The 18,371-nt window shown below is 36.5% G+C and overlaps 1 protein-coding gene across 1 annotated transcript in view; it reads right to left on the minus strand.

Annotated features, from left to right (window-relative positions):
• LOC130054987 (uncharacterized) overlaps positions 1-8,208 on the minus strand; it is a 75,204-nt gene extending 66,996 nt beyond the window's left edge. Inside the window, exon 1 of the mRNA XM_056166128.1 lies at positions 7,076-8,208. Within this exon, the coding sequence (XP_056022103.1) occupies positions 7,076-7,674 (599 nt within the window). The 5' untranslated portion in view covers positions 7,675-8,208. The remainder of the gene's footprint in view (positions 1-7,075) is intronic.
• Positions 8,209-18,371: the final 10,163 nt, after the last annotated feature.

Below are 18,371 nucleotides of genomic sequence, written 5' to 3' on the forward strand. Positions count from 1 at the left end.
CTGGACACCCCCCCTTCCTACACACACAAAACTCCATCAGATCTACTTCAATGTATTATGTTCAATCTGGACACCCCCCCCCCCCCCCCCACACACACAGTATACGCCTCTGGCTCATCTGCTGACAGTCGAACCAGGGACCTCTGGCATGACAGTCCATGCAGTGCTCTACTGATCAAACTGAAATCAAACTAAAACTGAAAGGGTTAATTATTGCTGACCTATTAATGAAGGCAGAACCAGTAGGAAGGCCATGAAAGTTAAGACACTACCACAAACACACGTCCAAATAGATCAAATTCACAGCAGGAGGTTTTTCCATGATTTTTAAAAAAAAATAAGTCGACACAGTATAAAACTGGTTCCTGATTTCCTCATTACTGGCTATTTTACATAATCTCCTATCAAAGTTGTATTATTAAGGCTCTACTGACGTGTCTTGGAACGGAATTACATAAATATAGTCCACATGGTAAATAGCAAAATATATTCTACACGAGCACTGATACTATGTTATGGAACTTCTGACACTTTAACAGAATGAAAGGCCTAAAGCTTTACTTGTGTTTCTTGGATAGATAGATAAATAAATACACATGCAGACGCACAGAATTAAATGATAGAGAGATGTTATAATGCTAATTTTCCGCTTTCCAGTAAACTAATGGGATTGATCAATTATGTATATTTAGCGGAAATTTCTGAATCAGTCTAAACTCTTGGACAGATGAATCCTTTATATCTGATTTTCTCTGAATACATACCCCCTGTTTACCATCCTCTCCAACTGCTCCATCATAGAAATCGTAGATCTAGTTACTGGATGAAAAGTTCCATTAAAACTTCGCAGTTTATAAAAGATAAAGGCTCTAGCCAAGCTCAATGTTCAGAAAAATCCAAATGAACAAGGAAATATTTCCTTTTCAATGAACATCACCTGGACAGGTACATGTTTTTGGGGTAACACAATTCCAGGTGGTGTATGTTTCACTTCCTGTGTATTAAGTCCAATTTACCCAGAGGAGAGCAAGCACTTGTGTAGACAAGTATTTATGTAATCGACTGCCACACAGGTACTCCTAGTACACACACACAGTACTAATTCACATTTGTGTCACCCATTTCCAGTCTGACTGCAGACACACCGATATCTAGTGTATTTCTGTACTTCCTTGAGTGTTAAATAAATCCCTAGTTTTGTATCATATGGCACAGTGAAAATAACTCACTGGCATCTAGTGACTAATTTTTACTATCATTTACTATACATGTGTAACCTATATATATGTACATGACCTTTATCAGCATCCTATACTCATCAATGACATGTGTGACTCAGCCAGGTGACAAATTGAAATAATAACCATAAAAATATCAATAAAGGACATCTTAATGACTTTATAATCACCAAAGCTTAGTAGCCACCGTGAATACCACAATCCCTAGCCATTACAACCTATCCACTATCTCCACACCTATACACTATATACTATATCCACTATCTCCACACCTATACACTATATACTATGTAAAACTTATATGGTACCAATTTTGATATGCGCATTTCGACAAATAATGTCTCTTCAGTGATGCTCAACCGAAATGTTTGAAATCCGAAATAACTATGAAGTTTTAGAGCTAAATATAGCCAAAAACAGCGTGCCAAAAAAGTGGAGCCAATAAGAGCTATGCATGAGGGAGATAATCCTTAATTTTGAAATGAATTTCTAAATTTTATAACAGCAATTAAATATACATCCGTATTTTCAAGCTAGTAACGAAGTACTTAGCTACTGGGCTGTAGAGACCCTCGGGGACTAACAGTCCACCAGCAGAGGCCTCGACCCAGGGGTCATAATGTAAAACTTATACGGTACCAATTTTGATGCACCAAATGCGCATTTCGACAAATAATGTCTCTTCAGTGATGCTCAACCGAAATGTTTGAAATCCGAAATAACTATGTTTTAGAGCTAAATATAGCCAAAAACAGCGTGCCAAAAAAGTGGAGCCACTATCCACTATCTCCACACCTATACACTATATACTATCCACTATCTCCACACCTATACACTATATACTATCCACTATCTCCACACCTATATACTATCCACTATCTCCACACCTATACACTATCCACTATCTCCACATCTATACACATCCTATCTCCACACATATACACTATATACTATCCACTATCTCCACACCTATACACAATATACTTTCCACTATCTCCACACCTTTACACTATCCACTATCTCCACACCTATACACTATTTACTATCCATTATCTCCACATCTATACACTATATATTATCCACTATCTCCACACCTATACACTATCCACTATCTCCACACCTATACACCATATACTATCCACTATTTCCACACCTATACACTATATACTATCCACCATCACCACACTGATCCTCCATCTAGACCATCACTACACCTATCCACTATCTTCACACCTATCCATCATCACCATACCTATCTATCATCACCATACCTATCCATCATCACCACACCTATCCACTATCTTCACACCTATCCATTATCACCATACCTATCCATTATCACCATACCTATCCATCATCACCACACCTATCCACTATCACTACACCTATCCACTATCTTCACACCTATCCATCATCACCATACCTATCCATCATCACCATACCTATCCATCATCACCACACCTATCCACCATCATCACATATATCCACTATCTTCACACCTATCCATCATTTTCACATCTATCCATCATCACCATACCTATCCATCATCACAATACCTAATACCTATCCAACATATCCACTATCACTACACCTATCCATCATCACCACACCTATCCAACATCTCCACACCTATCCAACATAACCACACCTATCCATCATCTCCACACCTATCCACCATCTCCACTATCACCACACCTATCCACTATCACTATACCTATCCACCATCTCCACACCTATCTGCTATCATTGCACTTATCCAATATCACCACACATATCTAATATCTTCACATTTATCCGCTATCATTACACCTGTCTAATATAAACTATTAACCACATCTATTCACTATCATCACACCTTAAGCCACTATAACCTATCCACTATCACCACACCTATCCAATAACATTACAACTATCCACTATCTTCACATCAAACAATCTCCACACCTATCCACCACTAATTCCACACCTATCCACTATCACGACACCTATACACCATCTCCACACCTATCCACCATCTCCACACCTATCCACCATCTCCACACCTATCCACTACCTTCACATCAATCCACCATCTCCACACCTACCCACTATCACGACAATCTAATTAAAATTAGATGTTAGATCTACTTGGGTACTCACATACATGTATGTATGCGAGTACGCGCGCGGATCTAACATCTAATTTTAATTAGATTGCTTATTAAGCAATCACGACACCTATCCACTATCACCACACCTATCCACCATCTGAAAGTGTCTGTTTACATATATCTGGTTCTCTTCTGAAATTGCAATTTATATATGAAATTATTATTTGACAAACATCCCCTACTCAGAAAAATTGCTCAGTACTCAATTAGGTGCTAAATACAATATTCCGTTTTGTCCACGATGTCAAGTGACTAATAGAATCCTTCATTAGTACGAGTGTGGGATATTCCACCGAGGGAACAAGATTCACAGCCTAGGACGAGGCATATTAGACAGCGAATCTTGTTCCAGAAGTGGAATTTCCCTATCCCACACGAGTAAATAATGGAGGATTATTTTTCTCACATTTTACCTACAGTTTATAGTGCATAAATTTAGGAGCTTTGAGAAAATTCTAAATTATCAAAATCTTCATTTGAACTTGGATGCAAAAACTAATTAGATAGGCAGAAAGAGCATACCCAAAAATGGTTTACAATGTAAGTGTAAACTAAATAACCCAAGGTTGTCCACCAGAATGCTATATACATTAAAAGTTAAAGATAACAATTTAAAATATTTTTATTTCACCGTTTAACGTAAATCTTCACCGTGTAACGTAAATCATAGAAAATATATGACGTCACAATCAAATGACGTCGCAGCAGTGTGAGACAGAAAAATCTCACATGGCTGTCTCACATGGGTAAAGTCGATCTCACACTGGTGATAATGTGAGAAATTCTTTTCCTAACAATACTTTCTAGTTCTGTCAATTAAAAACATAATTGCACCAAGAAGAATTCTAACTGCAGCAGGAGAATGAGACAAATCTATAATCAACAACAACAAAAATTGTGAGAAAACTTCAATATACATAATCATAATGAAATCATGGTGGAATTGAATTGTGCAAATCTGTGTCCATCAGATTTAGCAAACTAAAAAATGAAGAGAATACAATGTTTTCTTTTGAGACACTAGATAATTATGGGGAGTGAATACACAGAATAGGTTGTACTTTTAAATCATAAATGAACACCGTCAGAAACCATTTCGCTTAACTCCCGTATTAAATCATAAATGAACACCGTCATAAACCATTTAGCTTGACTCGATCCCATACTCAATCATTAATGAACACCATCAGAAACCATTTAGCTTAACTCCCATATTCAATCGCAATACAGGTGACTCTCGATACCTTGGGGTCGCCTAAACAGTCTTTTAGAGACCAAGTATTTTACAAAGTTGTCTAACTCGAGAAACCACCAGAGACTGTCGATAACTTAGAGTATGCAACCATACAACAGAGACAATTTTAAACATTGACCAATAAAAAACCAAAAATGACTATATCTAAAATGTATAAAATCATATTGACCACCATTCAGATGCATTGTGGTCATGTTTCTTTTTTGAGTTTTTCTTTGGCTTAGAATAGATGAAAAATACCAGTATAACTCATGGATCTTCAATTGCTTTCTCAGTATACAAGGTTGGAGTGTGAATTAAGTCATTTTGAACTACATGTAAGTTTGGCAGAAATCCAAACGGACGACTACAATAACCCCCCCCCCCTCCCCCCCTATCGACCAATGAAGAAACAACAGCAGTACCCAGAAACCCTTGATAATCATCACTTCAAATCAGGACAAAGCAAGGGGATATTTGTGCTATGTTTAATCATTTGATCAGCAGGTCAGAAATAACAACATTAACTTGAAGTATTCAAGTCAGACTTCACCTGCAGTCATTCTGGAAAACATACTGCAGATGTAAAACATCCATGTCACATAGATGTAACTGCATGTAACAGGAAAGGAGAAAATGCAGTCAAGACTGGAATCCCTGAATCTGTAATCAGGTGCTCAACAAACTAAGCTATTTCACCACCAGTCATCACACCACATAGACAAACTCACATACATTATATAGTTGCATACATGGTCAAATAAATTCTGTACTGAAATACAAGAAAAAGTAGTGCCAAGGCTATAATCATGTGTTTTGATCAGACCATTATTTACTACCGGAAATATTAGATCTTCATCTTGTTCCTTGATGTGAAACTATTATACTGGTGCAACAGAACACTTATGAATATTCCAAGTCTGGTTTTCTTATCAATCTCTGATCTTTATACAATTCCCTCATCCCAGTGGGATTCTGTGAATCTGGGGGGTTAGACTTGGAGATAATTAATTTGATGACCAGTCTGTGGCAAACAGTATCTCACCACCAGGGGAAGGTTAATGAGCCTCTGTAGTGTCCTGCTGACCCCACACTCTGGTCAAACCCTGACCACTTATTATTACTGAACCATGTAAACAACTGGCCAATAGTTTGATGAATGTTCATGAACAGTTACCATGAATACAGACAATTTTTGAATTAATCAGATGAAAAACCACACATTGTGTACCAAGACTCTTTCTGAACCTCACTGAGTAAAAAATTAAATAAAAATCTTCAAATTAGACTGCATGTGCATTCAATAATTAGAACAAATGACTTTCAACATTTCAAAGAAATTCATGTTTTGGTAGTTTTAAAACAACTGTCAATGGGCCATATAACTTAGAGCAACAACTGCCAACCTTTGACGGGCTACTTTATGGGAAATTCGCTGACAGTTAAAAGTTTTCATATGATGTTTGCTACATCTCTCAGAAGCATTTGTCTTTAATATTTACCCCCTTTTTTATTGGACTTCATGGTTATATTCACAACACATTGCTCATCTCTCATAATAAAAGGGATAATTAACCCTAAACACATGTTGGAATGCATCACTGTCAGGCAACCCTGTAAACTACATTCAACCCATTGAAGCCTAGAAACTCTAAGCTCAGTTGACTTTCATCATGAAAAAAAAAAAGTACAATGATTTCAGAATAAAAACTCAGGGTTTTTTGTTTTTGTTTTAAAACCTGCCAACACAGAAGAAGAAATAGAGTGGAGAGGATTTATCAGACAGTAAGATACATGTGGATTACTATCAGAATTTGTTAACAGGTTAACAAGCACCTGCTGAGGCCAGGAAGTCCTGCTGACACAAAACCTCTGTGGCTTGTAACAACAATTGAAACAGACAAACCTACTGACAAAGTGCACAGTTTATATAGACAAAATAGCACTTCAGCTAATTAAAAAATAAAAGCATTAATGGAGTTTCAAATATAAATTTAAAAGCTGTTACATGTAAAAGATGCACAGGTCAAACTGGATAAGTTCGTAATCAAGAAATACTACATGAAATTAGGCTGTGATATCTGTAGATGTATACATAAGTTTTATTTTATCAGCTTTTAATCACACACTAGTCTTTTTTCCTGTGTGTATATAGAGCAAAATTAAAAGGCCTCAGATCAAAGCCTGAATTAATGAAGTCATTTAGTTATATCCAGTCGATTCCCAGACTTGCATAAAAAAAGATACTATCATTTTTTTTCTGGAATCTAGTTCCCTCCATGTTTATTAAAAGATAAGTAGAGATAAAATGATTCCTACTGGGTGTTGATAATTTGTTAATACACTAATTTGTTGTGTACAAACTTGGCACCACTGGGTATATTTTATACATTAATATAAATAGGATTTCTTACATAAAACAACCACGCCAGGCCCCGGGGTAAATAACTTACCGAGCACTACCCGTGTTTTCTCGGATCATGTTCCATCCGTTGACACTTATGACCTCGTCATCCACACGAATTTGTCCATCTTCACTAGCAACACTTCCCTCTTTGATAAAAATGATTCGAATTATGGAATTTTTGTCACTGGGCGAGCCAATTTCTACAGCGTTCTCACTGCGGAGCCTGGTCCTGGCTCTGTAGTCCAACTTTTCCTGAGTCAAACCTAAAATAATCCCCAAATCTCGAGGGAGAAAGTTCTGAAGAGTGACGGAGAATACCTGATCCCTCCGTGGCGGTTTGGTCGGTGGGGATATTTTCTCTTTGAATGCATTCCCATGTCCCTGTGAACTACAATTAGATAGGGTGTCTCTCAACAGCGGTTTCTCGTATATACTCCTTACGGCAGAAACTTTACACTTGTAGAGGCACATGTCTGAATTTCCGTGGGGTACACTTCCATTTTTCCCTTCCTCGTCCGACAGATTGTCATTTAAGCTCCTTTTTCGGAATTTATTCCTTTTCCTCCTGTTTGGCGAGACTCCTCGATCCCCTGAAACACTCCGATGTTTTCTGAATTTACTGAAGTAAGATTTTAAAGCCTCCATGAGCACCGCGAGGGACTGCGCTCTGAATCAATACATGCTGTCATTGCTTGTGTAAGCAACAGATGTTTAAATGGTGACTTCGGCAATTTCTTCAAGTCGTTCCAATTTTTTCCAATGCGATATTTATCCAGCACCTTCCCGGGGTATTTAACGCCCCATTGGACCCTTAACCTGCCCTTGTAAACAATGCTAAGCCGTAAGCACCTTTTGTGTCATTCACATACTTGACATTATATTCATATCTCATCATATCTCCTGTAAAAACCTTTTTGCAAGTACCTGATAGTATTTAACTCGTGTCCTGCTTTGTAAACATGTGGCGATTTTTCACTTGGAACACTGACACATATATATATATCTCGTGTGGCCATGAAAACTTCTTCAAAAGAATAGCAGCCTTTTCAGCCTCTCTATCAACGAGGGGGATGGAAGTTAGACACGTGGATTCAAAAATAGAGCTGGAGGAATGACTTTTTTCCTCCCGCGCCGAGAACGTCAATCAGCTGCTTTTCATCACGGCCGTGTGGGAACGGCGCTCCAGTGTATCAGCGCGCGCCCCACAGAAGACCGACCGTCAAATTGCTGATACCGCGTGTAAAAAAAGAATAATTACCTCTCATATTGCAAGGAAATTCTAAAATCAGAAATTTAAAGACTCAGTTCCCCAGAGCTCACTATTATCTAATTTCCCATGGTCATGGATTACATACAGACTGTTTAAAACAACATGTACTGTTTTTTGGAAATAACCCGGGCGTTGTATACACAGAATTTAAACCCTGCCCCCCCCCCCCCCCCCTTTCCTTCTCACCGACGATGCGCGCCGTTTTTATGACGATCTGTCGTGTTGGAGAGAGGGAGAGAGAGAAAGAGAGATAGATCGAGAGATCTGATGAATCCAAATAACTTTAGATAGAAAGAATGATCAATACAAAGAAAAAGAGATTACAAACAAATACATTGTAACTCAATATGTACAACAAACATCAGGCCTGGTGTTGATAAATTGTAAACCTAGTACTCCAAACTATACTCCAATATTCCAATTTATGTAAAACTTATGAGTATGGTTCGGAGCACGGATTATGGGTCTGAGTATGGAGTTCTTAATAACCCCCAGGCCAGGTATATAAATGCAGGACTTTATAGAACCAAGTGATAAAAACTTTCTCTCAGACTGTAGACAAGGGGTGTAAAACCGCAGAATAGGGTTATCATACGCTTCTAATGAAAGGGTAAATCATTTCTAGAGAGGGCTTATTTGAGACGAAACTCACAAAATAATTTTTTACCCCTTGTTATCATCATTCATTTATTTTTCCCTCAGATTTTGTTCGATTTCCACCACATTCTACCATTTTGCTCTGTCAGTACTAAAAGATGACGTAATTTTGCTGACGGTTTATAAAGCTGGGGTCGTACAGATAATTCATACCAATTTGCAATAAAAGTAATTTTTCCTGTAGTTCGCAATCTGATTAAAACAAAGATTTTTGATCCGCCCCGTTATTGTTGCATGTATGTCGCTACGACGGAGCGAATCAAAGATCTGATTTTAATCAGATTGTGTAGATTGTTACCATTGTTCTGAAGTGCTACCCAATGGGAAAATATTTCATTATTCCAAGCATATTCGTCGTGGCATTTCCTGTACAAAGCGAAATAACTGCGTTAATGTGTTGCCAGTTTAATATGATTCAAAGTTAACTTTCTTCCCATTGAAAAATATATATATATGAAACAGATCGAAGGCTAAACGTTATTTTGACCAAAAAATAAAAGATTTGATTTTAATTTATTCAATTACAAAAAAATCCATCGACACATCATACAGTGTGAATGTGTTACTAGATCGAACAATAATTGAATTCTATATAAAAGCCATAGCCATTTCATATTCACTTTCAAATTAATTTAACAGCTTTAGGATAAAAATGAAAATAACGACAATTAAAAAGCAACTAGAATAAGGCAATATTCTATAACACATGGAATCTAACAAGTTCTTGTAGATTTTTTTAAAAAAAAATTCTCTAGTAGGATTTTTTTTCTTTATGGAAATAGAAATTTCAACGGGAAAATTAAAACTCCCATACGATTTTTAGACTTCCCATCAGAGTTTTTTAAAAATCCGATAGAAATTTTTGGTATCCCTGTCTGAAAACGAAGAGCATGCAATGCTGTGATGGACATTCGATGAAATTCTTGAGATTTGAGAAGATGACTTGAATCAAACTTCCGTCTACACGTTCAGCTCAGTGAACCTTCATACAATGCACTGCATATTAAAGTATACCGATATTTCAACAATATTTTGCATAATTAATCTGGAATTCCTCGTTCTGGATTCAGGCGGTCACGTTTTACATCTATCTATAGATCTCATTTCCGGGACTACTTTTCCTTCGTACGGAGCTGACAGACGTTTTCTCGTGTTTCATTTAGGTTGGCTCTCAAACAAGAGGCCTACATGTATAATCCTTAACATATCACAGGGGCTCGGTTGTCAGATATTGAAGTTTTGTATTATTTGTTCCCGAATAATAAATTGAAGTTTTGCATGATTTGTGTCCGAATAATAAATTATATAATTAAAATCCATCCTTTTCAAGGTTTTAAAAAAGGTGTATCATGTGTACATTAAAAAAAGTCGATCGAGGCGTCCGTGAAATGTTTTGATGTTTACCGCGTAGTATGCCAGCTCGATAGAGAAAGTTTTGATAAGAAAATTATGGCTTTGTATTACATCTATAGTCACAAAATATAATGTAAAAAAAACCTTGCATAGACATCTCTCTCTCTCTCTCTCTCTCTCTCTCTCTCTCTCTCTCTCTCTCTCTCCCTCCACAAACAATTCAATTCAGTTTATTCAGTCAAAACAACTATATATTGCTACATGAGATACGATTTATAAATTTGTAAAGTACCCATATAGAGTCTCACAAAGTGTGTCACATTGGACTTGCACGTACAGATACCCCCGACACCCATACACACACCCCTGCACTTGATTGATATAAAAACAAGTGCACAATCGTAGATCCCAATTCTTGATTGCTATAAAAACAATATACAAAACCCCGGTTTTGCCGTATACCTCTGCTGTATTGACCATTTGTTCTAAAGATATCGTAGAGGAAAGGCGTTACATTTAGTATATTTTATAGAGAATTTTATTTCAATCATGGATTTATCATCTACTCCAAAGACACCGAGAACACCAGGGAGTGCCCGTAAGCGAGCTAGTTCATTCAAACTGGAACTACCTGGTGATGATACAGTGAATACCAGCATCCATGAGAAGATCAAGATTGTGAAGGACATTTACAGAGAAAGAAAAGAACGCGTGAATAATTCGGATGTCATAAGCAGAGCTCTGGATGCGCTTATTCGTAGTGAAGGATGTGAGTCTACACGTGCGACATCAGCTCCTCATAGTTCCGATGACGACAACGATCCGACTTATTTCATAGCTACTGGAAGTTCGGTCCTACTAAACAGAGTACGATAGAGTACTTTAGAGTACGCTAGTAAAATTTCATAATTTAATGCAATTTAACTGCTGTTTGTAGATGTTCTTACTTTATTTTAACCTAATAAATGTATATCTGGAATATATCGTGTTTGTTTTCATTATTTTAGGAATTATTGTAAGTTAAAGTTTACCGTTTGATTCCGATCCCGATCAAATTTAATACTTTTTCAAAACAAACTACTAATAATCGGGATCGGGATGTCGTAAATCTTCAATACATTTAATGTTTTCTGGTCTAAATATCGCTAAAATACCAAATACTTTTGACAAATATTGCACTTTTATTTTATAATCATCTTTATTTAAGTGGTATACATACAAATAAACAATTGAATTGCATTAAATATTGAAATTTTACTAGCGTACTCTAATGTACTCTGTTTAGTAGTACCCACTGGAAGTTCCGTGGTAAAACTATTGGACTCTGTGTATCGGCATGGCGAACAGTGCAGAGAGAGACTAGCATGTCGCCATGATAGGGCTCTCATGGTTGGAACTGTGGCACTTTATAGTTTACAGTGTGCATATGGACATAATATTTCATGGACCAGTTCTCCATACTTACCTAATGGAACATTTCTCGTAAACGCACGCTGGATGCATGCTAATCTCAGCGAGATTCGTCGAGGCTGGATATTTGGACTGACGCCTCTTCCGAATCTCAGACCAGTGTCACATAAAGTGATTCGGGAAATCTTGCCTGAACTTCGGCCGCTTGTTGCGATTAAAATGGGTTAAATTGAATTTCTTGCCCGCTTCAACTTTTCGTCTCAGACATCCTATTAACTCCCTATCACAATGAAACATGCATTTCTTACCTTTACAAGGTGTAAATCCCACAGTAATTCAAGTTGGCTATTTTCGAAGCCATTGCAAACGGCCACCATTTCATATTTTACCTTCTCAACACTGAAGAGTTCCGATATACTACTTCATGACAATTTGTACTATGATTGAAAATACAGAATTTATTGGTTGACAATTACTTTGTACAAAGCATTTAAGCATAAAAATTAAAAGCAATAAAAAGAAAACTGTGTAATATTTAATCAATCTATTAGAAGGCGTCCTAAACTATCGGAACTCTTCAGTGTTAAGAAGGTAAAATATGAAATGATGGCCGTTTGCAATGGCTTCGAAAATAGCCAACTTGAATTACTGTGGGATTTACACCTTGTAAAGGTAAGAAATGCATGTTTCATTGTGATAGGGAGTTAATAGGATGTCTGAGGCGAAAAGTTGAAGCGGGCAAGAAATTCAATTTAACCCATTTTAATCGCAACAAGCGGCCGAAGTTCAGGCAAGATTTCCCGAATCACTTTATGTGACACTGGTCTGAGATTCGGAAGAGGCGTCAGTCCAAATATCCAGCCTCGACGAATCTCGCTGAGATTAGATGCATGCTACTATCAGCACCGGCTTCCTGCCTAATCAGATCGAACGACTCCAGAATGGCATGAGATTCTATCCACAGCAGCTGCAGGATGAGAGGAACTTGTTTTCACAATATGCTGAAGCTGTGGGCGCCGAAACAAATATTTCCTGTGACAACGCACTCCGAGAAGAGATAACATTGTCGGAAGAAGAAGATGGCGCCATTAGCATCCTTACCGACGCTAGGCATGGATGTCGCCGCAATGCCAAGGATACCAACGTGGTGTGCATTGGAAGTTCCTCGCACAAAGTCATAAGAGAAGAGCATGTAACTAAGACAGATGACCTGTGCACCCAGAGACATGAACTTCTCGGAACAAGGCGTTTATATGAATACTTTGACAGTGACATTCCTTCAATAGGCGGACCCGTCAGAGTGCACGTTCATGCACACGACAGGAATGCGTCTGTAAATAAATATATAAGGGAGGAAAGACCGGACACTCTGAATCAGAATGATACCTGGCATGCAGCAAAATCTGTGGAGAGGGTCATCAATATTGTCGGAAAGGGATCAAAAAGGCAACACAGGCAGACGTGGCATGAGGAAATATCGGACAAGGTACATTCCGTTTGTGTGCATGTACAGTACTCCATCAGAAATTGTCATAACGATCCTCGTATTCTTAGGGAGAAATTGGACAATGTAGTATAACATTATAAAAACATACAAGAGAATTGTTCCGATGAAAGCAGGTGTCGACAAGATCCCAATTATGAGCCCAGCAAGTTGTTGATCCGAGACCCTAGATCTTTTGAAGACGGCTATAAGGAAGACTGTGGTCTATAAGTCTCCCGAGGACTTTGTGTATGCAATGGACACATTTTATGTTGAATCTTTCAACAATGTGCTCAACATTTTCTTGGACAAAAGGATTCATTTCGGTGACGAGTCCTACAAGATGCGGACATCACTGGCGATTTGTCACTGGAATGAAAATGTGGACCGACAAGCCACGTCAGTGTATCAGGCCACTTCAGGACGAACAAAGAGAACCTTGGGTCCAAGGACATATGCTTACCGGGAAAGGATCTGGAGAAGATTTATCCACGATCTTGTATAAATGTGTAAGCATGTTAAAAAGATACCCCCCCCCCCCCCCCAAAATATGGCTCTACTTTGAGGAGGCCTCCCCGTGGCTGGAGCTGGAAACATTGAAAAATTAGGCAGTAAACTATATGATTATAATTAAGAATTTTCTGCCTAATTTTTCAATGGCTAACGTCCTCAATTACAAAATAAATTTAAGGTGCTTTAACATGTTTGATTCATTAATTTTTTTAACAATATTTTGAATAACATGCACAAGAAAAATAATTGAACTTATGATTTATCTTACGAAAACGTACAGGTAACACAGGTAACATCCCGTGTATTCCGGAAGCTATACACAAGCTACCATTCTTCCCTCGGGGCTTAACACCTGCTTAAAATTAGCTCCGCCCCCAACTAAACTTACCTGAGGTAAACCGACCGGTCGAAAAACTCGGTCTTTAACTTGACTTTTTGAAATCGGGGCTTAGATTTAAGTCTGTATTGTGGTTAATTATCGCAAAATTTCGGCGAACGAACTATTAGAATTAATTACTGTAAGCATAAAGAAGACAAAATGCATGTAATATTGTATACTTTGAAAACATGAGATGTGTCCTTTAAGATGTACATGTAAATACAAAGCTTTACACGTTGATGGTGCGACGCTGGCACCTCAGATTTTGTGATGACATCGTTTGGTCACAAGCCACCTTTTTGTCGAGTGTAAGGTTTTAATCATTCTTTTGTTTTTTTTTATTAAGTTGTCACCTACATCCATGTAGATGGTGAGGACATAAGATGGACAGACAGACAGACGGACAGACAGATAGATAGACAGACAAACACGGTTATTCCTATATACATGTACTTTATAATAAACCTATTACTATGCACTTAATAGGTTTTTGTGCAAGAGTAAAAGAGAGGGCGTACAAAAACTTTACTTTTCACTAAATGACCAGTTTAGAACGAAAGTCCATTGAGCTCAAATTCGTATATTTAAAAACATTTTCGCTTTATTATGCGAAACTTTCGCGTTATATCGCGAACTGTTCGCTAATAAACGCGAAACTTTCGGAAATAAACGCGTAGCTTTCGTGTTATAACGTAAAAAAAATTTCGCTGATATACGCGAAACTTGTGCGTTATAATGCGTAAATTTTGCATATAAGGACGTTTTTAGATAAGAATAAAAAAGATTTGTTCAATTGTGCTTTGTATTTTTGTACATGCATATCTCCTGATATAATTTGACTGCCTTATGTAAGCAAATTATCTTGATGACCTTTGATTCCAATTTGTTTTCTCGGGACCTAGGAGAGGAGATTTGATCTAAGTCTTAAAGAACTTGTGTACGATCCTTTTCTTATGACACCGAGACAATGGAATATGCTGAAACTAATCCAACAGTACATCAAATGACAGTTATACAACATTAAGTTACAAAGGTTTCTGTAAGAACTCTAACACCCCCCCCCCCCCCCCAAGGGACACAACTTATGAAAAGTGTGGATTCGTCCATTATTAGAAGAAAATTACTTACGGTCACTGAGTGCTTTCTAGCCTGACAGATGTTATAGGTTATTAAATAAATCAGAAGGAAGTGTCGTTTAAGCATTTTTACTCAATGATCTAGTGGTTGTCAATCTATCTTCAATTAAAAAAATTATGACATTTTAAGGCTTGATTTCAATGGACAAAATTTCATACCCCTTATTAAATACAATTGATTGATTATCACTGGTATTAATGAATTACTAATAGGAATTCTACTCTGCATTCAACATAACTTCAGTAGCATATTGCAAGTATTCGTTTTTGAAATTTACGCGTGAAGGAAATACAGTCTTCGTTCATAGCACTAACCAAGGGCTCATGTTTGATATATCTATATAGACTAATTCTCAAAATTTACTCGTGAATACTCATACATTGCTACATAGTTCTGGATGCAAGTAGAGTCTAATTAGTCTGTTTATAATTCGTATGTTTTCATGCTGTATCATTTCCACCAGAGATAGCGTGTTCCAAATCTTTGCCAAATATTTCTATAAAAATGAAAATTAGGGTAAATAATCAAAACAGCTAGGTTTTTTTCCCCAGTGATGTTCATGCTATTTACATTGGGTTATTGCTGTTGTAATTGATAAATCTGAAGAAAGAAAGAAATACGGACAAGTTTTGTTATTTCTCAAAATCTAATAGTTACATGTAAACCTGCTCTTGTACTTAGAGACGTAGAGGAATTTCAAAATTCAAACAATCTGCAAATTGACCGCAATCCTTGGAACAATTTCACTAGGATTTTGATCGTGAGTTTTCTCTAAACATTAAAAAACACCGTATACAACTAAATAAACCTTTAATTAGGTTTAATAATTAGGGAAGTTTTAAAACACAATACAATGTACATGCGTGTGCAGGTTTTCGGTATGTTAGCTGTAATCAAGGATTCAACTCTTGAAATATATACTTGAAATTAGTTATGACGCAAAAACTACGCATTTATACACGAAAATTATTCATGAATGTTTCACGACACAATGCAAAAGTTTCGCAAATATACGCGAACGTTACGCTATATATAACGCAAAAGTTTCGCGCTTATTTGCGAATATTACGCGTTACCACGCAGAAGTTTTGCATTGTAACGCGAAAGTTACACGTTTATCTGCGAAAATTAAATAATGTAAAAGGTTCGCGTTTATTCGTGAAACTTTCGCGAATAAACGTAAACATTGAGCATTTATATAGATAGGGAGTTGCATTTTTATCCCCCCCCTCCCCAAAGTGCGTTATCACGCGAAAGTTTAGCGCTTTTTCGCGAGCATTACGCATTACGCATTACGCAAAATCACGCGATCATTCGCGAACACTAACATTACGTGTTATAACACAAAAGTTTCACGAATAAACGCGAACATAAAGGATTAAAATGCGAAAATCTTGCGTTTATTCGTAAACATTATGTTATAACGCGAAAGTTACCCGTTTATGCGCGAAAATTACGCGTTATTACGCAAAAGTTACGCGTTTTTTTTTCGTGCGAAATATTATTGATTTTTTGGGGTGCGAAAATGAGCTCAATGGGCTTTCATAATTTAGCCCTACTCTGGGGCCTGAATTCTTGATCCAGGGACCAGAAATGTCAATTTGATAAATGGCAATAATCCATTAGCACTACAAGGGCGGATCCAGAGGAGGGGGGTCCAGGGTGTCCGGACCCCCTCCCCTTTTCGCGGACCAAAAAAATTAAGTTATCAATTTTAACGAGACTTTGAGTCAAAATGAAATGAAAGGTGGATACTTACATGTAATTGCATTATTCAAATTTATGAATACCAGTATATTATTTAATTCTAGGATAAATAAAATGAAACGCTGATATGTATATTTACGATATTTTTGTCAGATACAAGTATCACTTTTTTTTTCTTTCTATTTTTTTTCACAGTTGACATTGATTTTATTAAGTAAGTACATAATTCTAGTTTTGGGGTAAAATATCCGAAGATATCCCCTAAGTATTCCTCACCTGGGGTGCCAAGGGCCCCTTGGATTAGAAAGGCATTTAGTTCATATAATTCATATACATACAATTTCAGAAATAAAAAGATAATAATAATAATATTGTACAATATTATATTACACATGTAGTCAGGGGTCACATAAATCAGAGTCCAAGTTTGTGCCCCCGACCTGTTTATCTTGAAGGACTGTCCCCTTCAAGTGTATCAACTTATTGCAATGCATACAGGCAAATATATATATATATATATATACATTATATCTTTTCAGCAATATCCTTTAGTATTTTATAAAAATAATTTGCTTTGATTTTTTCACATGCATAGAATTCATAAAATAACTGTTTCTTAATATATACCATGAGACCATGAACACTTTCTTCACAATTATCAAATCTACATTTTATTTTAAATTTATGTATTTTCATAGCAATAAAAGATATCACATTGTTGTAGCTGTTTGTTGTATTGTTTTCTTGTAGATAAAAACCTAGAACAATTAATTTCCATTTAATCTTGAAATTGAAATATTTTCCTACAGTGTTCCAAATAAATTGTACATTTTTGCACTCAAAGGGTAAGTGCTTTGAATTTTCTACAACATTACATAATTGGCAAAAACTGGATTGTTCCTTTTGCCATTTGCTCAGTGACAAATTACAGTGTGTCAAGTTATGTAATAATTTGTAATTGAATTCCGCTACTGATTTGTTTAAGATATTTCTTACTTTAGATATATAAATTGAATTTCTAAATTCCTCAAAAAATACAGTTTAATTCTCTAGACCATTTGTTTTCCATATACATGTATTGGCAAAACAAATTTCATGGACATAATTATATTATAAATTACTTGACTATTTAATTCCTTGATTAATACAGTTGTGTTATTTCTTAAATGTACTTTTACGACATCCTTGATGTTAATATATATGGATTTTTGGCAAGCAAATTGTGTTTCAATTTTTCTGAAAATTATTTTCAGAATTGTGTATTCACATAGCCAGTTGGTTTTCACGTTTAAGATATGACTGAAATGTTCTTTTTTTTTTTAATTTTCCGTTTTAATCAAAAAGGTCCTTTACATGTAATATTTTACTTTGAATCCAATTTTTGAAACATAGTGTGTCATTTTTGTACATAAAAAATTGGTTGAGACAAAATT

The sequence above is a fragment of the Ostrea edulis genome, chromosome 5, assembly GCF_947568905.1.
Source record: "Ostrea edulis chromosome 5, xbOstEdul1.1, whole genome shotgun sequence".
Classification (NCBI taxonomy): domain Eukaryota; kingdom Metazoa; phylum Mollusca; class Bivalvia; order Ostreida; family Ostreidae; genus Ostrea; species Ostrea edulis.